The sequence below is a fragment of the Schistocerca americana genome, chromosome 8 (assembly GCF_021461395.2).
Source record: "Schistocerca americana isolate TAMUIC-IGC-003095 chromosome 8, iqSchAmer2.1, whole genome shotgun sequence".
Classification (NCBI taxonomy): domain Eukaryota; kingdom Metazoa; phylum Arthropoda; class Insecta; order Orthoptera; family Acrididae; genus Schistocerca; species Schistocerca americana.
Genome location: NC_060126.1, coordinates 249,216,868 through 249,243,727, shown reverse-complemented (window position 1 = coordinate 249,243,727; position 26,860 = coordinate 249,216,868). Strand labels below are relative to the sequence as shown.

General features: G+C 39.7%; 1 protein-coding gene across 3 annotated transcripts in view; it reads right to left on the bottom strand.

The window, feature by feature from the left end:
- Positions 1–26,860, bottom strand: part of LOC124544895 (RILP-like protein homolog) — a 166,953-nt gene that overhangs the window by 104,702 nt on the left and 35,391 nt on the right. For all 3 annotated transcript variants that reach the window (XM_047123623.1, XM_047123624.1, XM_047123625.1), the window contains exon 3: positions 15,287–15,414. In XM_047123623.1, the coding sequence (XP_046979579.1) occupies positions 15,287–15,414 (128 nt within the window). The remainder of the gene's footprint in view (positions 1–15,286; positions 15,415–26,860) is intronic.

The following is a 26,860-nucleotide window of genomic DNA, read 5'->3' as shown; positions in this document are numbered from 1 at the left end:
TCACATTCACTGTCATCTGTTTTGTTGTGTAGTAGCAGTCGCAATTCTGGGTTCACATATGTAGATCTTTAGCCACTTATTCAAGTACTCTTCATTGACATCTTCCAAGTTATTTAAATCTGTTCCCAGGTTTTTTTGCAGAGTTGTTATTTCTTCATCACTGAAACTTTCAGAATCACTTTTCTCTATATCTGGAAAAATTTTCCCTCCTTGATCAAACTAATGTCTCCCAGGCACCAGAAATCCTGTGTATGGCATCTAGAATTGTCAGCTGCTTCCAGAATGCCCTAAAAACAACCACCACCACCACCACACTAGGCCAATCAAGTAGTGCCATTTTACAAACACATTTATGCCTTGGTCCACTGACCGTACAATGGCAGTTATGATAAGAGGTAAAAACTTAGTTATGATGAGACAATCATCAGATTTAAGAATCCTCTTATCAGGATACGAACTGGCATTATCAAGCAATAGAACCACCTTCTGCGGGAATCCTCTCTTCTAGAAGTTTATAAACTTGTGTTACAAAATGTGTGTGGAACCATATTTTGAAAATTTTGCTATTCAACCATGCTCTGTTTTGGTTGTAATAACACACAGGAAGATCCTTAGTTGCACCATCCTTGAACACTCAAGTCGTTCTTGATTTTCCAATCACTAGCAATTTCACTTTGTTATTCCCTGTAGCATTAGCAGCACACAAATTCTTGATGCATTCTTTAGATTACTTATAGCTAGGAACTCTAAACTGCGCTCTTAAAAGCAATGGTTCTGGTAGGTAGACACTGCTAATACCGAACACTTTTGCCTGCATTATAAATTTGGTATGGGGTGAAATTCTCTTTTTCCACAGATTTTTGGAACTCTTCCTGGAAGGAAATAGCTATCAAAAAATTTGAACTAAGCCACTCTCCTTGCACAGTAAGTTCACAAATCCTATGATGTTGAAATCTGGTTTGCCATCCAACCCTAGAGCTTCATGAAAAGAAAATTAGTTTTTTCGGCACAAATAACACCTGAAACAATGACACTTTCTGTTCATCTTTAGCTTAACCTCTGCAAAAGAGTGGCATCCAATTCATCCAATGTATATCTCTTCATGCTTTCTCATGCAGATGGTCCACAACTAAAATGGATTTCCTGACAAAATCCTGTTTTTTCTCCTTATTCTATTTGATGTCTCAAGCAGTCTGCATTCCAATAACAGCACTTAGTTTTTGAACAGCTTCCCCTTCTCAGACCTTTCAGTAAATTCCATTGTTTTTTAATGTCAACACACATTTCCTTTGTTTCTGTTACCTCCTTGGTAAATTTCTTTGACTTGCTTTGTATCAATTAAGATCAGAAAACTCAGTCTGTTTTCAATTTACACAGAATACGCACTGGCCAATAACAATGGAAATGGTACTCTGTTCTCATGTGGTGGGTTGGTTATTGCTGTTTGCTAGAGAATCTGCAAACCAGATAATCCGCATATGAATGATGGTGAGTATACCGTACAAAGATTTTGCACCAGAGATCTATTCCAGAATGATGAGGATGATAATAAATAAATAAAACAGATCTGTATTTCACTGAATGATTGCTACCTTGTCATCAGAAAAGGAAGTATTACTTTATTTCAATAACATACACATTCATTCACACAAGGCTGTCTATGTCTTCTGCTTCAAAGGCAGAGAAAACAGTGATCAACATAATTATTTAAAACCATACAGACTGATCACTCATTTCCAGTTCTTGTTATGACATCCTCAAAGAATGAGGTCATTTTCATTACATGTGTCAATATTTTACAGGGTGATTCAAAAAGAATACCACAACTTTAAAAATGTGTATTTAATGAAAGAAACATAATATAACCTTCTGTTATACATCATTACAAAGAGTATTTAAAAAGGTTTTTTTTCACTCAAGAACAAGTTCAGAGATGCTCAATATGGCCCCCTCCAGACACTCGAGCAATATCAACCCGATACTCCAACTCGTTCCACACTCTCGGTAGCATATCAGGCGTAACAGTTTGGATAGCTGCTGTTATTTCTCGTTTCAAATCATCAATGGTGGCTGGGAGAGGTGGCCGAAACACCATATCCTTAACATACCCCCATAAGAAAAAATTGCAGGGGGTAAGATCAGGGCTTCTTGGAGGCCAGTGATGAAGTGCTCTGTCACGGGCTGCCTGGCGGCCGATCCATCGCCTCGGGTAGTTGACGTTCAGGTTTCATAACTAACCTTTTTCGTAGGACTCTCCATACAGTTGATTGTGGAATTTGCAGCTCTCTGCTAGCTCTGCGAGTCGATTTTCCTGGGCTGCGAACAAATGCTTGCTGGATGCGTGCTACATTTTCATCACTCGTTCTCGGCCGTCCAGAACTTTTCCCTTTGCACAAACACCCATTCTCTGTAAACTGTTTATACCAACGTTTAATACACCACCTATCAGGAGGTTTAACACCATACTTCGTTCGAAATGCACGCTGAACAACTGTCGTCGATTCACTTCTGCCGTACTCGATAACACAAAAAGCTTTCTGTTGAGCGGTCGCCATCTTAGCATCAACTCACGCTGACGCCTAGTCAGCAGCGCCTCAAGCGAACAAATGTACAACTAAATGAAACTTTATAGCTCCCTTAATTCGCCGACAGATAGTGCTTAGCTCTGCCTTTTGTCATTGCAGAGTTTTAAATTCCTAAAGTTGTGGTATTCTTTTTGAATCACCCTGTATTTTAGTTGGAGATGCAACCAACTATCACAGAAACACACACAGAAGTGATTTTTTTCAGAAAGTGTCAACTTTGAATTGCAATGGAATCCTGACTGCTTCTTTCAAGTTGAAGAAAGAAGATTAGGGTTTTATGTATCATTGACAACAAGGTCATTACTGACAGCAAAAGCTGATACTGAGGAAGGAAATTAACTGTGTCCTTTTGAAAGTAATCCTCCTAATATTTGCCGTAATTAAAATATGGCTAGTTGGAAAACAATTTTAACCACTATGCTCCCCAAATTCAGAGTCCAGTGTTTTAATATGTACCTCCCTCTGATGCGAAGTTGAAAGCTGCATTCTCTCATTAACGGAAAATACTTGCGATATCATGCTCGTATATTTCATCATAATACTACTACGAGAAATAGAACTTGGTAAAGCATCTATAGTGACATACGAGAAGTGAAAAAGCTATCTCTTCCCTTGTATCTGCTAGCTGTTTTTGTTCATCGAACCAAGTATAACATATTAGTTTCTGCATCTTTGACCTCCACGTGTAGAGGATGCTACGTTGCTAGATCTCTGTCTGTAAGATGCCTTAAAAAGTCACCATACTGGTGCCACCAGTTATTTGTTAGATATGCAGTGAGAGATAATAGATTGTTTACATTGACAATGTAGGAAAAGATGGATTGCTATTACCGTAAAGAAGACAAGCCAAGTTTCAGACAGGCATAATTAAACACACTCATACGTAGCTTTTGGCCACAGCCATTTTCAGTCCACACATGCATGCACTCATGTGAACACCAACTCTAGCATCCTGGGCCAGAATACACCATCACATGGGATGCAAGCACCAATCTGGAGAGGGTGGGGAAGGGGAAGGGAGAGTAGTGTATGGGTAGAGAGAGAGAGAGAGAGAGACTGTCTGATGGAATGAGCAGGGATTAGACTCCAACAGGTGCAGTATCAGATGGTTGTGGGGCAAGAGAAAGAGGAACGAAAAATGAGAGGAGCAGGGAAAGATGGGTAGCAGAGCACTGCAAATAAATAGGGTGGAAGACGAACACGGGGAGGAGATGACAACATCAGAGGTAGAAACTGTTGGTTGAAGGGTGTGTGGGGTCAGCACGTTACTGTACGATGAGGCCAGTAGAATTACGGGACTGCAGAATGTGTTTTAAGGATAAATCCCGTCCGCCCAGTTCAAAATGGCTGGTGGTAGAGGGAAGGATCCAGATGGCTCGGCTAGTGAAGCAGCCATTGAAAGGAAGTGTGTTATTTTCAGCTGCATGTTGTGCCACAAGGTGGTCTACTTTGCTCTTGGCCACAGTTTGGCAGTGGCCGTTCATCTTGGTGGACAGTTGATTGGTAGTCATACCAATATAAAATGCTTTGCAGTGATTGCAGTACAGCTGGTAAATTACATGGCTGCCTTCACAGGTGGCCCAGCCCCTGATGGGGTAGAAAAAACCTGATATGGCTGAAATAAGAAGTGCTGGTTGGGTGGATTGGGTAGGTTTTGCACCTGGTTCTCTCACAGGGATATGATCCTTCTGACACGAGATTGGCACTGTGAGTGGCATAGGGATGGACAGGGAGGATATGGAGGTTGGGTGGGCGATGAAACACCACTTTTAGGCGGGTGGGAAGTATCTTGGGTAGAATGTCCCTCATTTCATTTCAGGGCATCATGATAGGTAACCAAAGCCCTGGCGAAGGATGTGGTTCACTTTTACCAGTCCAGGGTAGTACTGGGTGACAAAGGGGCCACTCCTTTGTGGCTGGTTTTTGAGGGTGGTGGGAGGATTGGGGTTGTGAGGAAAAATGGCATGGGAGGCCTGTTTGCCAACTTTTTCTGGGCGATAGTGCCTGCCTGAAGAGGTTTTAGAGACAGTCAGCATACTGAGCAAGGGAATTTTTGTCACTGCAGATATGCAGTCCCCGGGTAGCCACACTATATGGGAGGGATTTTTTGGTGTGAAAGGTATGAATGCTGTCAAAATGCAGGTATTGGTAGTTTGTGGTGGGTTTAATGTGGACAGAGGTGTGGGTACACTGTACTAATTTTGTCCTAACCCACAACTATTTCTCATTTGAAGGGTAGATATATAAATAAATCCATGACACAGCCATGGGCCCCCCAACATGACACACTACTATGCCAACCTTTTTATGGGGCCATCTCGAGCAGATGTTCCGAGCCTCCTGAAACAAGAAACCCCTAGTCTAGTTCAGATTCACTGACGATATCTTCATGATCTGGACCCATGGCCAAGACACTATTTTTGTTCCTTCGCAACTTCAATACCTTCTCTCCCATCTGCTTCACGTGATCCTCCTTAACCCAGCATGCCACCTCCTTATATGTTGACCACTTCCCCTCTGATGGAGCCTGGCTACCAAGAGACATTGTATCTGCAGTGACAAAACCTTTCTTGCTCAGTACGCTGAGAGTCTCACCAAGGCCCTCACAGACAGGAACTATCCTCCAGACCCAGTCTGCAAACAGATCTCTTGTACCATTCTCTCTCACAAACCAAATCCACCCAGCAACACCAAAAACTAGCTACAAAGGAGTGTCTCCTTTGCGACCAAGTGCCAACCCAGACTGGAACAACTGAACCACATCCTTCGCCAGGACCTCTATTACCTATCATCGTGCACTGAAATGAAGGACATCTTACCCAAGATATTTCCCACCCCTCCTAAAGTGGTGTTACATCGCCCACCCAACCTCCACAACATGTTAGTCCATCCCTATGCCACTCCCACTCCCAACCTCCTGCCACAAGGATCATATCTCCGTGGAACACCCAGATGCAAAACCTGCCCAATCCCCCCAACTAACACTTTCTATTCCAGTCCTGTCACAGGTTTATCCTACCACATGAGGGGCCAGGCCACCTGTGAAAGCAGCAATGTTATTTACCAGCTCTGCTGCAATCATTGCACAGCTTTTTATATTGTTATGACTACCAACCAGCTGTTCACCAGGATTAACAGCCACTGCCAAACTGTGGCCAAGAGCACAGCAGGCCACCTTGTGGCACAACATGCAGCTGAACATAACACACTTTATTTCAATGGCTGCTTCACTACCTGAGCTATCTGCATCCTTCCCTGTACTGCCAGCTTTTCCGAACTGCGCAGATGGGAGTTATCCTTACAACACATTCTCCACTCCCGTAACTATCCTGGACTCACCCTACAGAAATGTACACCCAACAGACTCTTAATGTCCAGTCATCTGCTCCCCATATTTATTTTCCACCCAGTTTATTTGCATCCCTCTGCCAACCAATCTGCCCATCTTTCCCTGCTCCTCTTCTTTTTGTTCCTTTTTCCCCCACCTCTCTGCCCCACCACTGCCCGACACTGCACCTGTTTGAGTCTAGCCCATGCGCACTCCACCAGACAGCGTTGCGCTCTCTCCCTTCCCCTTACCCAACCCCTCCAGATTGTTACTTGCATACCACGCGATGATGTATTCTGGCCCGAGATGTTGGAGTTTGTGTGCGTGTGTGTACCAACGAAAGCTGTGGCCGAAAGCTGAGTGTCTTAACCACGCCTATCTGCAACTTGATGCGTCCTCTTCACAGAAAGTAGCTATCTATTTTTCCCTACATTGTTGATTTTCCTACTGGGAGTTTCCATTGGTTGGTCATTTACAATGATGTGAGAAATGAATGTTACTCAATCCATGTTAGTACTCTGAGGCTAAAAAACAGGAGCGTGTGAGGGCTCAGTACAATAGCCAGTACAGAGAAATGTAAGATGTCTATATTAGCAAATGCACAGTAAAATTAGTTTCAAGATGGAAATTGTTTACTTTTAAACAATATGTCTTGAAGAAAAGATGTCTCGAGGGGGAAAAAAATGTACTCTATGCAATTTGACAAGGGTTAAAAGGTGTAAAATCTATGGCTTATCTGGGAAAGTAATTTCCACCAGTACCAAGAGTACCAGAAAATCTAAAAAAAATGAAGATGGATTTACCTCATTTTAAAAGAACCCAATGTCTTGCTTCTCACAGATTTCAGTAAATAGTGTAATCTTGTAGGAAATACAATGCTTGCAAAATAATAGATGTGTTACTTGTTAGACTAGTGTGACCAAGTTGTACAGAAATAATTCCAGAAAGATTTGCCTGTATGAACGGAAAGTGCCTGAACCTCTGTGACAAGTGGGTGTTCTTTATAGAAGTGTGCAAGAATGAAATAGTTACAAAGGTGAATTACAAATAGTGGAATGATCCTATGATACAATTCTTATCCTCATTTGCAGTAAGTGTTGGATTTTCCCACTGCACCCTGTCTGCTACTCACACCTCAAGCTCACCAGTAGAGGAACAACTGACCAAAGGCAGAGTGATCTGTCATAGCATATTTGTGATATGCTAAATTATCTTAAACTGCTGATCAAAAATTTCTATTAGCACTATGAATGCTCTAAAACACTTACCATCAGAATAAATAACCACATGAAAATAGTCGAAGTCCTGGCACAGAGGGTACTTTGCAAATATCAGCAGGGAGTGTGGCACTTCTTCCATTGTGTGTGTTATATATAGCTTCCTTCAGCACTCAGTCCCCCACATTCTGAAAACGTTAGCCCAAGCCTGCACAGTAACTTGTCCAGTAATATATCTCCCTTCTATCAACTCCTGGCCCATGGGTTGCACTCCTATGAGAGATCTCAGTTCAAGGCAAACTCTACACATCTGACCACCACTGTACAACTTTGACTAAAGTCCTGTCATTGGCATTTCCTACACCCATCACAAGACAGGGCCACCTGTGAATGCGTCCACATTACATGACAACTTTTCTGCAACCAGAATACAAAGGATAGCATTTTACATGGATATGACCACAAACTATTCATATAAGTTAAGGTTTCATCTATGTCTTGCTGCCTAACACCCTCCTCCACCCCACCCCCCCTGAAGAAAATAAATCAATGGGAATATCCCTTCACTTCTGTACTCTTTGGCTGAATTTTCCAATCAATTCTATTTTCCAATCAATTCTGTTTTCCTAACATTCTACCCATCTAATTCCAGGAAAGCCTCACCATATCCCAGTTACTTTTATATTCTACCCTGTCTTATCGATCTTAACCTTTCATTTACTTCTTGTATGGTGTCCCCCTGCCCTTCAAGTTTCTCCTAGTAGATCTTTAACCTGACAAACAGAAACAGAGCATGGACTCTCTTCAATTTCATAGGGGCATGGAAATCTCAGATCATATTCCTGCTTAAAAACTTCCCTCATTTGTTTCTTAACCAATCCAAGAGAGCCACAAAGAATCATTCAGACTTATCATGCAAGTATTAGGGCAACATTTTACTGTTTTGTTAAATTATTTTACAGCCTGTAGGTTCAATGGCTATACAAATGCCTTTGCTACCATGAAACGAGCTACCAGTGTATCACATTATAAATTCCACCCTTACCCTGAAGCCCTATCCAGTTCTCTTATACATTCTACTTTTTAAGTTTTCTCATTACTGAGAAGTGTGGCAAGAAGAAATTAACACAACTTCTATTGTTTGTAAAGATGGGTGGTGGTGGTGGTGGTTAGTGTTTAACGTCCCGTCGACAACAAGGTCATTAGAGACGGAGCGCAAGCTCGGGTTAGGGAAGGAAATCGGCCGTGCCCTTTCAAAGGAACCATCCCGGCATTTGCCTGAAACGATTTAGGGAAATCACGGAAAACGTAAATTAGGATGGCCGGAGACGGGATTGAACCGTCGTCCTCCCGAATGAGAGTCCAGTGTGCTAACCACTGCGCCACCTCGCTCTAAAGATTGGTGGCAGCATGTCCACAGACGACTAATTTCCAAAATAATTACATTCCATTTGACCACAACATATCACTCTTTATCCTAATTTAGAATTAGTCCATCTCCACCTATATTACTCCTTACGGTATTCAGAATCTCTCTATTTTCATCTGCAAAGGTAATCTCCCTAATAAATTTTATGACACCTTAGTAACTGGTGCCACTGGTGTAACTGTTCTCTTATTATTCCACGAAACTGTTACATATTGTGAATTAGGACTGAATATTTCCAACAATTTTCCAGTTTTGTTGTTACAGAAGGTAATTCCATGATGTGATACATTTTCCTTCCTAGATAAATTTAAATAAAAGTTTTTCCACAGATATTTGCAAATAGGTTTAACTTTTGGAAAGGAATAGCACGTTAGCAAGATGCCTCATCCCTTGCCTGAAGGTGTAGCGCATCTACATTAGATGCTTTCTTTCTGTTATAGTTCACACTCCACATTGAGCTGTAGGTTCCCTTATAACTGACTGAGTAAGTCCATTCAAAGCTCAGAGGAACACAAAGTCAAATTTCTGTAGTAAGACACTGCCTGGTAAGGCATTGTGGTGTTGAAATCAATATCCAGTATAGGTCTGTTTTATACCTTTTATGATTCAGTTACAGGTATTTATTGACAAATACACCGTGGCTGATCAGTGATCAAGAGGCAGGAAGATATGTTTATCAGAGCCTCCAGGCATAAAGAATATTGTTAATTATGTCTGACACCAATCAAAACAATATTGGGCTTTTGGTTTTAATTCTGAATAAGTCCATTATGCAATTTTAATAATACCATACTCATATTTGTAATTACAGATGGAAGAGACTAGACTGTATTCCATAGTGAAAGTGAGAGATAAACTGTATTCATTTGTAAAGTGAGTCATGAGAACTCCCCTAAATACATAATCAGGAAATCAGAGCAATGGGTCTATTCTGATTATTCATAACATTAAGCAAATGACTTACAAAAACTGAGGGACAAGATACTGAGAAATTAATATGATCTGCCACAGTTTATTACCAATAATGTGAGAAGAAAAAACAGAATTATATGGTGCACTTTTACATACATTCCATCATGCAAATAACAGCGTTTCACCAACTGAAGTTGTAAATACAGAATTAACATGCCAAACACAATGTAAAACTTTGCTACTTTATATCAGTGCACAGCCAATGTGGCATTTTATGCAGAACTGCACTGTTACTTGTATAATTTTATTGGGAGGGAGGGAGGGAGCAGCAAACAAGAGAACTCCTACAAGCACAGCAGCTACTGTCCGATTCATTTATATAAACATAACAACACTGAAAGAAAAGAAACATGCAGAATACCACACAGGAAATAGGGGAAAACTATACTCACCTTAACCTTTAAAACTTTCGAGTAAATGAGTAAATGTAACTACAGAGTACACAGCTATTATGCAAATGAAAGCCTTCAGCCCTAAAAGATAAGGGCAGGGAAAGACAACCCAAAAATGATTCCATTCTAAATTAAACAATAGAATTGATATTTAAGATTACCATCACAATAAAACATGAGTGCTTCAGAGAAAAGTGCCCGATAGCGGAAAGTGTATTAATTATGATCAACAAGGCAGGGGGAAAAAATTATGAAAAAGATGGAAACTTTCTAGAGTAATTATATTTACCATGTAGTAAGAAGAAATATTGCAACTAAATATTAATTGTTAAGCAAATATGTTCACCCATTCATATGAGGAATCAGTCGTTTTTATGTTTTCTATAATTTTCATGTGTCCATTGGTTCTTGTGTAAGCACTATATGAACACAGGAAAGGTTTTCAATTTACAGTATGTCACAATTATGCAGTTCACTGTACATAACATTTCTTGTTGCATACTGCAATGACCTTGTCGTAGGGTTAACAAGTTTGGTTATAAACAAAATAAACATTCAGTTGCAAGAGACATAATATTTGTTCTTATCTGCATTGTAAACATAAATGAATAAGCAGCTGACAGAGCACAGCTGCAAGTATCAAAAATATTGATCAAATTTACAGAAAAAACGAAGCTGGAAAAAATACATATTGTTGAACATGAAAATATATTGGTAGTTTTTAACAGTGTTGGAAAATACATGGTTAATGGTTCGGTTATCTACGGCTGTGGCTAATCAGAAAAATAAAATCATATGCTGTCCAGGATAGTTTGGTTTCTGGAACAGCAAACAATGTGATTTATTCCTCAATGATACACACTTGTGACTGAACCATTTGCTATTTTATTATGAACAGAACAGGCAAAACTGATATTTGGCCAGGTGAGTTGTGCCCAAGTAGTTGCTATACCGATTCCAACTGATGGAAAATTAATGTAATAGGTGCTATGGTTACAAAAGCTCGTGATTTTAGTATAAATACACCGAATCAAATGCTCCTATAAATTAAGTATACTACTGTTGTTAGAAAGATTATGACAAGTAACAAATATAAAACAGGAACTTCAAATACAAAAGAAAAATTGCGGTATTCTGAGTTTTAGTTAATGAAAATACTTGCTTCAGAAATTTTGCTTTATTAATTTTATAATTTACAGTAATGCAAACCAAAATTAATTGAAATGGGCAGGAAAATCACGAAACACACAAGGCAGATAACTTCACAAGCAGTGCTAAAACACAGCAGCTTTACCTGGAGTAAATGTTAATTACTGTTAAGACACACAATCTTTTCCTCTAAGCACAACATCCAGTTTTATTATTCCAAAGTTTCTTCACCTCCTCAATGAGCTCTATAAAAGCATTATTATAGTGAAATACATTCTACATTAGACAATGATGGTGATTACTGAAACCTCATTGACTACAGAAAATGCTTTCGTCATGTTCCAAGACAGCCTATATTTCTTCAGGTTTTTCTTTTGCCATCTCTCTGTGCAACGAATTATGAAAAAAAGACTTCTTTACTTTTCTACAGAAATCAGTTCCTTACAAACAAGTCAACCTCTAGTAAGGTACCTCAACATAGCGCATATTTGACAGTTAATCTAAAATGCTACCATGCATTTTTCCAGCAGAATGTAATGGATCTAACTCCACATTTTGTACATTTTTGTCTCTTCATTTATGGCAGATCTGCAGATTCTTAACATATGTACATGATTAACTTCCTTAAAAACAGGCAATTTTTTTTTGCTTGTGGAGCACATATGTATGTTAGTGGTACAATCAACAGCCAACTAAACCATAGGGAATTATACATGTACTCGGAAACACTCTTACAAGAATTAGTTAAAACAGTCTGAGTGCACTAGAAACTTTTAACTGGTTAAAGAACCACATAGGCCCAGGTTCACTGGTGAGAGACATGTTAATAAATAATGCCATCCTGAATAAAAATCAAAGGGCAGAAATATTAAAGAACTGCTTAAATGAAATATGAGTACACTACCATTTTTTTCTCTTTACCGAACCTGCTGTATCCCAGTTAAGCTGCCTGGAATACTTAATAATAATATTTTCAATTTCACATCAGCAAACTCACGATAGTGTTGTATACTGTGCTTGACATGTTATGCTAGTGGGAGAACTTTGTTACTATATATTTGTCCATCTTTTCATGCACATTTCCACTTCAAAAATGATAAAATAATGCAAATTCTTGGTAGAATACTGTCAGTTGCCTTTATACTGGTAAATTCAGCAACTGTCTAGTACAAATATTGAACAATGAAAAATCCTGGATGGAATAATTACAATATTGTGAAAAGCCTGTCTGCAACTCAACATTTCCACTGTATGGTGAGTAGCAATTTATCCTTTTCATAACATTGTTAATATTATGAGTTTTATGGAATATAAATGTCTGGTTTCAAATATTCTGTAAATGGGTAGGAGTAGCTAATGAGGTGTTATTTTAGTTTGCTTTCAAATATTTGGGGATTTTTAATTTTCTCCCTGGTGTCTACCAGTTTTTGTATTAGCAGATAAAAATCCTTCTGAGGCCTAGAGAGGCAAGCATAGTCTACATGGAAGTTATTTCTACATCCAGTACTGTTCTTGTTGATCACTGAGATCATACTGATTTTTTTTCTTGTTACTATCCAGAAATACCATAAGACACTATAGCTACTGGCATATAAGAGTAAAAATCCATACATCCTTTCTGAGGCTTCTGCAAGATGTCTGGTTAGTACTTCATACAATATTTCTTGTTGGTTTTGACAAGATCTGATAAGGGATGGGACAACAAGTTTAATAAGTAACAAACCACAGAGAATCTTCGGGATGGTTCTCGAGATGTGGGGACTATGAAGCAGTGGTAGCAGGATAAAACTGATGTATAGTTTATGTGGATGGCAAAATTATAGTTTTTTTATTAAGTTTTTTTGCGAAGGTCAGAAGATATCTGGTCAGGTCAACCCTATTACATCAAAATGGAGGTGCTACGAAAATCTGTGTCCCATGAAACAGCAACCAGCACACACATGTTAAAACACATGTATGTTTCTTAGTGTACACTGTTCTCACATCCTACCTTCAACGTTGTTCACAAAATATATAACCCTGTTTATTTCATTTATTTATTGCTTATTTAGCATGACCAAATCAGGACGTTACAGCGCTCTCTTATATCTGACCAGGTCAATATAGACGAGAAATATGTAGAAATCACAATAATAATAGTAAAATAATAATAATAATAGTAGTAGTAGTAAAATGATAACAGTAAAATGTTGACAACTAAAATAACATAATGGAGGCATAAATAATGATACTGATTAGCGTAAGACTTCTGAAGCCTTATTTAGCATTAGAAGAAGTGGAAGGGATAATGAAACAGGAGGGAATTGAGAAAGAGACAAGGTGAAGGAAAAGCGATGGGGGAGGGAAGGTCGGTGGAAGTGACCTTCAAGAAGAGATAGCTACAGTGATAGAAGGTGGGCCATTATCTGTCCTTTGAAGTTTGGAAGGATTTTAATTTCTGTAACATTTTGAGGGACATTGTTCCAAATTTGGGTTCCTGATACAGAAAATGATTTAGAGAACATGTATTTCTGCTGTGCTGTTCACATAGTAGTGTAAGGTTGATGAGAAATAGGACGGAGTGCAGCAACTGTGAAGACAATGCACCAACATGGTATGATAATCTCTGCACTTATCAGCACACAGCCATGATAATTGTTCACAGGCAGGAGTGACATGTTGAAAGGAGCAAACATCACAAATGTATGAACATCACCAGTTGCAGCCAATGTGTGCTCTCATACGAAAGTCCTTTGAGAATATGATCATCAGAATCAAGGATGGGGAGTACTAATGACAGAGTTTCTTTTTAAGCTCAAGAGACTGTACTTTTTTTTACAGTTCGGTAATGAGTGAAGTGATGCCAACACCTTATAGACTGCAGTTGTGTGTTCAGTCCAGTTTAGGTGATTGTCCAGAATGATCCCCAAATTGTTTGCAGAATAGGAAAAGGTGATCACTGTGCTTATTAGGATTAAGGGCAGAAGAGATTCACTTAAATGAGGAGTAATAAGTTTGTGAGTAACTAAGACTGCTTGCAATTTTATTCAGCTGTCATCTTATCTTCCAGCTCCTTTCTAATATAAACTTTCTCCCCACTCTTTATTTTACAACTTTACTTATATCCTTTAGTTTATATTTATCTGCCTAAAACCTTTAGCCTTTTTTTTCTGATATCACAGGATGCAATTTATATTTCCCCATGGTGCTGCAAGCCAAATTATTATAATTTTTCCCTTACCTAATGCAGTCATTTAACTTCATACGAAATATAATATTATGCTCATAACAGTGCCAATGAATTGAGGAACCAATGAATTGAGGAAACAATGAAACAGATGAAGAATAAATTGTTATCTCTAAGAAATCAATATCTAAAAATTAGTCCTTTACATTTTGATGGTTTGTTACTCTCCTCACTCATGCCACTAAGGAAAGAAGACTATACATATTTGACCAATTTAAAGAGAGGGAAATGGGGCGAGTGGGGGGGAGGGAGGGTAGCGTGGCGGGAAAGGAGGTGGGGGGGGGGGGGAGGCGAGGCCGGAAAGGAGGCGAGTGGGGGGGGGGGAGGGGGTGTGGCGGGAAAGGAGGTGAGGGGGGGTTGGGAAAGAGTGGAGGGAAGGGGGCTAGGTGGGGAAACAGGAGGGGGGAGGGAGGGGGGAGGGAGGGAGAGGGAGAGAGGGGGAGAGGGGGGGAGAGAGAGAGAGAGAGAGAGAGAGAGAGAGGTGGGGGTGGAGGGGGGGAGGGGGGGAGAGAGAGAGAGAGAGAGAGAGAGGGGGGGGGGAGAGGGGGGGAGAGGGGGGGGAGAGGGGGGGAGAGAGAGAGAGAGAGAGAGAGGGGGGGGAGGGGGGGAGGGAGGGAGAGAGAGAGAGAGAGAGGGGGGGGAGGGAGGGGGGGAGGGAGGGAGGGAGGGGGAGGGGGGGAGAGAGAGAGAGAGAGAGAGAGAGAGAGAGAGAGAGAGAGAGAGAGAGAGAGAGAGAGAGAGAGGGGGGGGGGGGGAGGGGGGAAGCTGGTGGTACTGAAAGCCCCATAATTTGTTTAATATTAATCTCATACCAAATCCTTTTAGACTAATATTAAAGCATTATCTTCGATAGTAGCGCCATTTTTAAAACCAACTGTTTTATAGGAGCTACAAAGGATTTAGGTCATATTTAATAGCTATCTCACTCATGGTTGGGCTTTGATTCTGCAACCACTTTCTGTGCTATGGATGAGGTGCAGGTACTTACAGCATCAATTTCTGCAGCTTTGGCCTGGATTTCCCTTTCTCTTGAACGAATCTGCTCTCTCTGTTGGTCAATCACATTACGCAGTCTTTGCAGCACCACAACGTCAACTTCTGTGCTTACTGTATGAGCTGCAAAAAATTTAATGAAACTCTGAATGCAATACAAAATAAATCCACACACACACACACACACACAAATATATATATTACACAGAAACATTGTTGATAAAACTGAGTAATAATGATGTACACTTTCCAAAATTTAAATATCTACAATTGTAACAAGGCAAATCTAGGATGCTGATGGTGATTCAGTAGGCCCAAAAAAAAAAAAAAAAAAAAAAAAAAAAAAGGACAATATTTTTAAGTGGGAACATATCGCAACTGTAAAGAGATACATGAAGTCTATAGGTTTCATATAATAATTCAATGGAGTTATTAATCACTTATGGAGATGGAAACAAGTTTAAACATTTGGGAACAAAAAACAGCCTAACGTCATATTTTGATCTCCACAGACCAACACTGCTTCAGGTAATCGTGTTTCAGGAAGTTCTATTCACACCATGGCACTTTACACTATATTGTTTTTATGTTAATAATTTAAATTATTTGTTGTATAAGCAAAAATAAACAATCTAATAATATACAATCACATCCAAGCATGCCAACAAAATTTTGATATGTGGATTGTGAAATGTTTTAGTTATACGACAGGTAAAGTTAATTTAATTTTATCCTACACCAACAGCTTAACAATATATAAAATGAAGACTTACTCAAAAACTGGTCACCAGATTGATATTCCACACAGACATGATTCTTTCTACTCATACCCCATGAACATGTAGTTATCATTTAACCTTGTACAAAAGTTAAAAGTGGGGATAAACAGTGCAATAGTACACAGGAGGAGGAGGAGGAGGAGGAGGAGAAAATGAAATTGAAGATGTGATAGTTACTCACAATAGAGAGGAAAACCACTGTAGGATTTATTCATGTATTAGTACAATTCAAGACCAAAACAATGTGATTAATAAAGGTGGTGGTGGTGATTTGATTACCATGGAATGTGATAAACTTCGCCAAAACTCTAGAGAGAAATCTTCAGGATAGCTTGCCATGAATGGCTACAAAATGGGGCGTACAATACCATTGATGTACTGCAGATGACAACCAGAGGGGTCCTGCTATGGAAAGAAATGGCACTGCTGACCATCACTCCTAGTTGTCAGGCCATATAGTGGGTGAAAGTTGGGCTAGTGTCCCACCACTAATAGTCTCATTTCCAGACGTATCTTCACTGCCAGAATGAGATTTTCACTCTGCAGTGGAGTGTGCGCTGATATGAAACTTCCTGGCAGATTAAAACTGTGTGCCCGACCGAGACTCGAGGAGAGCTTCTGTAAAGTTTGGAAGGTAGGAGACGAGATACTGGCTGAAGTAAAGCTGTGAGGACCGGGCGTCAGTTGTGCTTCAGTAGCTCAGATGGTAGAGCACTTGCCCGTGAAAGGCAAAGGTCCCGAGTTCGAGTCTCGGCCGGGCACACAGTTTTAATCTGCCAGGAAGTTTCGTATCTTCACTGGTTAACAGGGCCCAATTTGAAGCAGGGCTCATCGCTGAAGGCTATTCTCCTTCAGTCAATGATATTTCAGGTTGAAGTTGTGTCTTGGGATGTCTCGACCAGCGATGGTATACCAGCCTGACTCTTTCCTGCCACACAGCCCATCCACCAGGAGTCTTTTCATAGTAGGATCCCTTTGGTTGTCATCCACGGCACCCTTACAGCACAGTGGCACATTGACAATATTTTACACCATGTTTTGATGCCCTTCATGGCAAGCCATACTGGGCTTACAGTTCGGCAAGATACTGCTGCACATGGTAAGAGTTTCTATTGCTTGTCTTTGTGCTTGTCAAAGCCTACCTCGGCCAGCAAAGTCACTGGATCTCTATCCAATTCACTGCCCTCCAACCATCTCAGGATGGGGAACAACTCTGCATAGGTTCGGTCGGTGGTGAAATATCGCAGAGGGAAAGATAATGGGTAGGAAATTCCTCATTTTAAGGCATGATGAGAGGTAGTCAAATCCCTGGTGGAGAATGTGATTCAGTTTCTCCAGTCCTGGATGGCGATGAGTGCTCCTTTGTGGTCCAGTCAGTGGGTAAATGGAAAATGATAGATGACTGGAGAGACAAGACGTGAGAGACCTGTTTCTGTACCAGGTTGGGACAGTAATTTCAGTCTGCGAAGACCTCAGTTAGCTCTGGATATACAACTGGGACGACCATGAGAGGTTAAGCCCCAGGGAATGGGTGGCCCCAGTCAAACTGTGATACCTCCTCTCCAATGACAAAATTTTCCTGCTCTGGAATCCCAAAATCCTGCATCCCATCTTGCACAAACTCTTGCCCTCAACAAAAAAGTAAATAAATGAAAAATAAAAAGAGTAAGGGAAACATGTTACTGACCCTCTAGTCTTTAATGAACAGCAAATTGTCTCCTTTATAGGAATTATGATCTGAAGGGTAAGTAAACAGGTAAGTTGCATAAATGAAAGCCATTATACTCGATATGATATGAGATTTTGGAGTGATAAACTGCAATTAAAATTAAATGCTATAAGTTCTGATATCATGCGTCACTGTTGTAGCTATTAGATGGAAAAACTGAAATTTATATATATAATAGAGGGAAACATTCCACGTGGGAAAAATATATCTAAAAAACAAAGATGATGTAACTTACCAAACGAAAGCGTTGGCATGTTGATAGTCACACACACACACACACACACACACACACACACACACACACACACACACACACACACACACACACAAAATTCAAGCTTTCGCAACCAACGGTTGCTTTGTCAGGAAAGAGGGAAGGAGAGGGAAGACTAAAGGATGTGGGTTTTAAGGGAGAGGGCAAGGAGTCATTCCAATCCCGGGAGCAGAAAGACTAACCTTAGGGGGAAAAAAGGACAGGTACGTACGCACACACACACACACACACACACACACACACACACAGACAGACAGACGCATATATGTATATGTGCAGATGGATGTGTGTGTGTGTGTGTGTGTGTGTGTGTGTGTGTGTGTGACCATTGAAAATTTAAAATCTGTGCTTGAAGTTAACTTTCGGCAAGTACGGAATGTTTAACTACCCAACGTCATACATAATGTATCTGAGAAGTTGGTAAGGAAAAAAATAAAGAGGTTTTAACAACTCAAATCATATCTATAGTACACATCATTTAAACATATTGCTGGAAATGGCATTTCACCTGTGCATTAACAATATTGATTTACTACTATCTGGTTTTTAAATTTTGTCTCAAACCATGTAAGTTTTTTTCAAATGATGGGCTGAGGTCAAATACTGCAACAGAGATGAAATCTAAAACTATTCTCCAAAATACATCTTTTCTTTCTACAGAGGAGCTGCCATGCACCCTCTGACAGATTAGGAGTGTCTGTTGGGTTGGGACACAAACCTACACTCTTGCAAAGAACTCCAAATGAATTTGGAAAGTTGAGATGAGTACTGACAGACTGAAGCAGTGATGTGGGTAATGCCATGTGCCTGAAAAGGCTGTCAAGTAAGCGGTTCATCCACAAAATGGGGGAAAGGCTCCTTCACAACTGATGAAAATTGAGTAAAAAATGTTTTAAAATACATAGTTTGAAATATATTTTGGCACCAGTCTGTTTCACACATTTTGTACCTAATTTCTTTATGAATTTCCTTTTCCTTGTGTGCAGTCTGGCACATAAACTGCCTGGCCATTATTTTCCTCAATTTGCAGGGACTGTTAGGGGCTGCCTGCTACGGTCAACATTCTGGCACTCAATGTAACAAGAGGGTTTGGGGGAGGGGGGGCAGGGTGGGGGGGAAGGGGGAGGACAAACTAGAGTGTATAAAACATGTATTCATATCTTGACAAGCCTGACAAACTAAACATCAAAATGTAAATACAGGTCTTTTAGGTCACCTTTTCCATGAGGTTTCATACTTTGGTAACACCTTCATCCTGCCATATAGGATTTACGAACTTTCCAGGTAAGATAATGCATGTGACCAAACATAAAAGAAATGTGTTATATTATACAATATTAAAATTAAAGAAATTAAAACATCACTGTGGTATGTTTAGTGACTTCTCTCTGCTAAAAAAAATATTCTGTGTTTTGTCAAATAAACAATTCAGCTCAATCAATGAAAACCAGCCAAAACTCCTTCGTGAGAGAAGCAATCTATCCAACCCCACTCAGTACAGTGACCCTTTCAGGCAATATCTAACTTTTTAGCCTCCCATTCTTTACCTTGCTGGATGATGGACTTCTTCCCTCTAGCTCTCTTGGCTTCTTCACATTTGTTGGTTGACTATCACACACTATTTATTAACGGAAAAACCTTGTTCTACAAAGGCTTGACCATGGCTCAGAATGAGAACCTTTTGAGGAAAGCTATACAAATGCTGACATATGGTGTCACTATCCAATAAGTCTCTTCAAAAGTGATCGATTCTTGTCTCAGTCCTCCTGTAGATTGCACAGAGATCTAAAAATATCTCCTTACCAAGGATTTGCAGAAATTTTTTCTCAATTTTATCACAATCCTTACCACTTATCCACTTCTGTGAAGGTAATTTCTGCAAAGCAGTCAAGATTCTAGCCTTGCTAGTTATTAGACTCCTGTTTATCACAACTGGATCACAAAAACTTATGTATTTACAAATGTTGACTTCGAAGGTGATTTTGGGAGGTGGTTTGAGCACGTTTCGATTAGAAAGTCGATACAGTCAGTCCTAAAAGTAATATATCTTTGGCAGGCACTTTTACTATTCTGAGTTCACATGATACAACATACTCCAAGTTCACGTCTATTCCAGGAATAAGACCAGCTTCATTATCAAGTTTTATCACACACACTGATTTCATGGCAGATACTACTTCAACCTTAACAACTAAGGACATCACATCAGCAAGTAGAGATGGAGCATTGTACAGGAAAGGTGCTGTGGAGACCACACATTGGAATTCCCTCAAAAAGTGCTTTGAGGTACTTCAATATTATTCACCAGCTGTAAGTATCTATTTTACTCTTATTCATTTACTTCGTCAGAGTAAGTCTTTAGAAAGGGGCTGACTTTTACACCCCAGTCGGCCGCATCTTCATTTTCCAGCCAGCTCATGGAGCAAAATTTTTTAGGGAATGGCAGATTTTCAGGTTTATTGAATCTTTTATAATCAGCTCTTCCTGCAGGTATGTTCAACACATTACAAATCAATCCCAGAAAAGGTTTAGCACTCCAATTAGTCTTTAAGACTGCATTTTTTTTAACTCTGGCAAACTGCATGAAGACCACAAGATCTCATATCAATAAAAGTTGATGCACTGTCCCCATGAATACTCTTCAGGTCAAGATGCAAATCCTTCATGAATGCCCAAGTGGCATCGATACCTTAATCATGTTGGTAAGGTACAGATCAGAAGTTTCTATCTTAAACCACCCAACCTATAAGCAGCAGTGGCATGACCTAAAAACGCATATGACAAATAATGCATTTCCAACTTGTTAACTTTGTGCCAATATCTGAGAGCACTATTCATTTGCTGCAACTCAGCTATCTTGTTAAGGCTCTCATGAAATAAGATTACAGAAGGAACCTCCCCTTCAAGGTCTTTGCAAATATTTTTCATAAAGTTTGGTGCTAACCCATGAACAATACTGCACGATGTCTTGGTTCACCCAAGTTGCATATTAGTAGCTACATTATTGTTACGGAACACACCCAGAAACAAAGCAGTCTGATTTCATGTAGGAGAAACAGAAACACAATTTTCGTCAGGTTGCAAAGTCTGTAATATTTTTGCCCTTTTAACACCATCCTGAATCTGGTAGTTTGAAATATGACTGTTAGCTGATGCAGCATTAGTTGGAATGGTGGAGGTGACACTAGGCCTCAACAAATTAACTGTCAACTGTGAGCTTCCCAATTCTCCAGTCACTGCAATCTTATCAAGTATCAAAGAAGCATCTTCATTATGCTCAGTTATACTCGCCAGATGGCAGGGAGCATGATCTTGATGTGCCGGTGCCAGAAAACAAACATCCAAACAAGACAATGACATGACTCTTGTCATACTACGTATCTGCCAACCTTTAAAATCCAAAAACTGGGAGGTACGAATGATGAAAGATTGTGGCTCATTTTCAGTATAGTTCCGAGGTAACTGATGTGAGTGTTTATGTGTAACACCAAACAAATAAGAACACTGGACCAAACCAGAGTGTCAATTCCATACCCATCATCTGTAGCGTAGTCCAACAGCTGTACTAGGTTGAAGTTTTTCTACCATTTCTCCTACGATTATGGCAGTTTTTGTTCTTGCAGAGCTGCATTTTTCAGTATATTACTATCTGTTAACATTTTCTTGAACAGGTCACTTGCATGGTCAGTGCAATTAATCGCAAAATTGTAAATGATGTAAATAATTCCTAACACCAAATTCAATTGTTTTTTATTGGTCACAAATTTAACATTTTTTCGGTGGTTTGGAACATCACTTTTTCACCATGAGACATACAAAAGTCACATCAGGAACAGCAATATAGCTACATGGAGCGAAAAGTGGCAGTTGACCCCAAATAAAGAAAACAGAGGTCATCCACATTAGTACTAAAAATCTGTCAAATTTTGATTAGAAGAAAAATGCATGAATCTCAAGGCTGTCAAATTAACTAAATACCTATAAATTACAATTATAAATAACTTTAATTGGAAAGACCATATACATGTTTGGGGAAAATAAACCAAAGACTGCACTTTGTTGGCAGAACACTTAGGAGATGCAACAAATCTACTAAAGGGACTGTCTACACTACACTTTGTCCATCCTCTACAAGAGTACTGCTGCAAAGAGTGTGATCCTTACCAGATAGGATTGGCAGAGAACATAGAAAAAGTCCAAAGAAGGGCAGCTCGTTCTGTATGTATTATTTTGATATAGGGGAGAGGAAGTTATGGAAATGATACACGAGTTGGGGTGGCAGTCACTAAAACAAACTTTTTTGTTTCAACAAGAGCTATTTATGAAATCTAAGAGTGCAAATGAAAAGATTTATGCATTTGTTTTTCCTGCGTGCTATTTGAGAGAACAGTAAAGAAATAATCTGACAATGGTACGATGAACCCTCTGCCAGGCAATTATGTGTGAACTGCAGGCTAGTCACGTCAATAAACATTATAAAATGCAAACAAGGGATCTTTCCTTGACCTAATAATGCACGGAATTGTTGCAATATTGCTTTAAAAAAATAAAAAAAAATTTTGGCAACATCATTGTCTAAATTTACTCATTTACAACTCACTTGAGTGGTCACACAACATGATCGCACTATGGCAAAAAAATGTGCAAGGGAACCCTCAGCTTGATTCACTTTTAAATAGTCTTCCATGGTTCTGAAAGGTATTCTTGTTTAGGGTGCTGCAGCTGTATAGAATTTTTTTGTGCCACTATAGCTTATATGTCGGCATAAGGTGCTAACAAAGTACTACAACAAAATTTGTGAGATGCTCTTGCGTCATCAAGAATTCTTTGTAACCAGTTTGCAAATTTACTTTTGTATAACCATTCAGCTCATTTCTGGGCAAACTGTGCCTTTACTTTACCCACGTTTAGTGCTAAAACAATATCCAGTGATGGAAAAGAAAAAAAAAAAAAAAAGAAAACCACCACATTAACACCAGTACTATAGGTAAGCACAATGCATGCAGCTGCAGGTTTATTAATGCTAGAACGCATAACAAAACAGGAGTGGAGACAGAATACCATGTATTATAAATGTTAAGGTGATATAAATTCAAGAGCTAGTAGACATTAATAAATTAAATAGTGCTATTTTCTGTATGCTGAATGGATCAAGTGATTTTTAAAGGTAATTTTACTGTAAATCACCTTAATACGTTTAAAATCTACAATAATTTCCACAGGTCACTAGACAGGTACTTAAAACCACCAGATTTCGTGGTAAAAACCACTAACATGGCAGCACTGCCACGGTGATAACACACCAATGCAATTGCAAACAGAGCACAGAACTGAACAGTATGAGTCACATTCTACAAAACGTGCAAGAAAAGAGGAAAAAGTACAATCTTCCCGATTTCTACAAACTCTAAGATGTACATTGATTAGAAAGACTAATATATAAAAGAATTTCCACAATAGGCCAAAAACTGAAATGATGGGTTTTCAAAACAACCATCTTAGGTTTGACAATCATTAGCTAAAAATTGCGTGAAATAATGGAATAATCAGGAGGCGGGAGAAAAAGCTGAAAATCTGGAGTCTTTCCCATAAATCAGGAGAGTTAGCAGGTATGTACTATCAGGGGAAGAGCAGAGGCTGCCAATAGACGAGTATGTCCAGTTTCAGAAAGCATGTGCAAAGAATGAGGGATTAATTAAATCAGCCCCTCATCTGAAGAGGAAGCAAGAAGAACAGAAACACCAGGAAAGCAGGGCGACAATATGTACCTTGCGAATCCTCCCTCTTCAATGAAAGACCAGTGGCAAGTTTCCATAACGAACATCAAAACTTGACATTAGAAAAGGATAAGTTACATCAAGTTGTGCAAGGGTATGTCGAAAATGCCAAAGCTGGTTCAGTCACATTTGAGCGCCACTGTTGGCAAGGTTTTCCAGCTCACTCGACATTCCTGTTCTCCTCGCTTACTTTTTAAAGCATTATGCAATACGCTTTTAATGGTCTAACACATCATCAAAATGGTAGGGGAAAAAATAATAATAATAAAAAAAATTGCACACAATTAAAATAAAATCCCATTAAAGCAGTGAGATGTTGTGCAGCCTTAAAGAGTCCGTGCATCACATAATAGTCATAGCACTTCACTTACTGAGGACTCGTGCAAAAGATGAATTTCAACTATCTTCTTGATCACCACAACTGCCTTTGAGTACTTAGCTCCTTGCACATGGCTGATTATGGCCATCTTTGCTATGTTGCTGAGAGTGAAAGACCTGCTGCATGCCGTACAATACGCCTGAAATTCTTATGCCTCATGGGCCTTGAGCCCTCAAACCTCCAGTCATTCAGCACTGAATTTCATCTTGATTGGTTTCACCATGATATACTACTACAGCACTGTAAGAGTTGACACATGACAGAGTAGAAAGCTGTTTGCTGACAACATGTCTGGAGCAATCAAAAGCTGGTGCATCTTCGAAATCTAAGTGTCACACAAATCATGAATTTTCCCAATGAGCCATGGATATTTCCGGCAGAGTCTTTGAGACCTGCAGCACCTGCCAGTGTGTTTGTGTAGGACCGACCTTGAGACTCTACCAGCAAAATGTAAGAATAAAATAGTCACAGTGCCCCTCAAGCCTCAAACAGTCCCAGTTATCAAAATGAGATTTTGGCAAATGATAGCATGAAATATTTGAGTACTTTTTGTAGATGATAAGCATGTGGAATTTTCTTATCCATTAAAAAAAAGTTTTGCATCACCCCAGTTTCCAGAACTCGGGAAGATAGATGTTGACTGTGGATACTTTATCACAGACCTAGACGGTAAATAACACAGTTCAAGTGCATCTGCATTGTTACTTTGTGCCAGGAAAGGCACTCAACGAGGGGTGTGTCCAGGCATCTCTGAGATAACCAAAGCGATGTCGTTCGGGCATGGAGGACAGACAGAAACTGTCTATGACATGCCTCGCTCAGGCCACCCAAGGGCTACTACTGCAGTGGATGACCACTACCTATGGATTATGGCTCAGAGGAACCGTGACAGCAATGCCACCATGTTGAATAATGCTTTTTGTGCAACCACAGGACATAGTGTTATGACTCAAAATGTGAGCAATAGGCTGCATGATGCGCAACTTCACTCCCGGCATCTGTGGCGAGGTGCATCTTTGCAACCATGACACCATGCAGCGCAGTACAGATGGGTCCAACAACATACCGAATGGCCTGCTCAGGTTTGGCATCACGTTCTCTTCACCGAAGAATAATACCACATATGCCTTCAACCAGAGAATCACCGGAGACTTGTCTGGAGGCAACCCAGTCAGGCCGAACGCCTTGGACACACTAAAGTGAGTGCACCAAGTTCGCTGCTGTTTTGGGGTGGCATTATGTGGGGTCGACGTATGCCACTGGTGGTCATGGAAGGCACCATGACAGCTGTACTATACATGAATGCCATCCTCTGACTGATGGTACAACCTTATCAGCAGCATATCGGTGAAGCATTAGTCTTCATGGACAACAATTCACATCCCCATCATGCACATCTTGTGAATGACTTCCTTCCAGATGATGACATTGCTTGACTAAAGTGGCCAGCATGTTCTTCAGACATGGACCCCATCGAACACACCTGGGATAGATTGGAAAGGGCTGTTTACAGGCAATGTGACCCACAACCCACTTTGACGGATCTACGCTGAATTGCTGTTAAGGAGTGGGACAATCTGGACCAACAGTGCCTTGAAGAACTTGTGGATAGTAGGACATGACGAATACAGGCATGCAGCAATGCAAGAGGACGTGTTGCTGGGTATCAGAGGTACTGGTGTGTACCGTGATCTCACCACTACCTCTGAAGGTGGTACAACATGCAATGTGTGGTTTTCATGAGCAATAAAAAGTCCAGAAATTATGTTGATCTATTGCAATTTTCTGTACAGGTTCTGGAACTCTCAGGACCGAGGTGCCGCAAAACTATTTTTTGACGTGTGTATGATCAACTTTAGACTTATGTACCGGAATGATTTAATATTTTTAAGTCTTTTATAGCTGCTGAAATGAGAATTACTGTGGCTCTGCAACAAGAAAAGACATTACAGTTTTTTTTATATCCAAAATGTGATTTTTTGTAAAATTATGACCTGAACTGATCACATTTCCTCATTTAATAAACAACTGTTTCAGGATTATGTCACACGTGCAAGTTCATTAGGATGTTAACAAGGTAACTTGGTGCAAACTCCACTTTGTTTTGCCAAAGACAGTAAATTTTATCAAGGAAACAAGAGAAATGTAGCCGTTACTCGAATTTCGCTACTTCTGAGTGAGTGTTTTTCAAGAGACAGCAAGTTTTAGTTGGTACAAAAATAATGAAGGGGCTGGACCAATGACCATACATAAAAAACATACAATTTTACTGTGACATACCTTGTTTGTGAAAACTGACACATGAACCTTAAACAAGAACATAAAAAATTCAATGTACAAGGGTGGCAGAAAAATATGTAGATCGTGTTCAAACTGTGGACCACAGTATTGTTACAAAAACTAAGCTACAAAATTTGAAATGAAGTTTCACAAAAAAATTCTTAGATGGAGAAAAGGGGGCCAAATGCCATGTGTGTTTCATTAAGAGCATGAATGATATTTTATTTCAATAATACAAAACAAATTTGGTGACAAAAATAAGCATTTCCTTGAGTCACAAGACAGATTTAAAATACCTTCACCGATTTAAGAAATAACATCAGAAGAAAGAAGGCCTCTTGAAAGAAATGT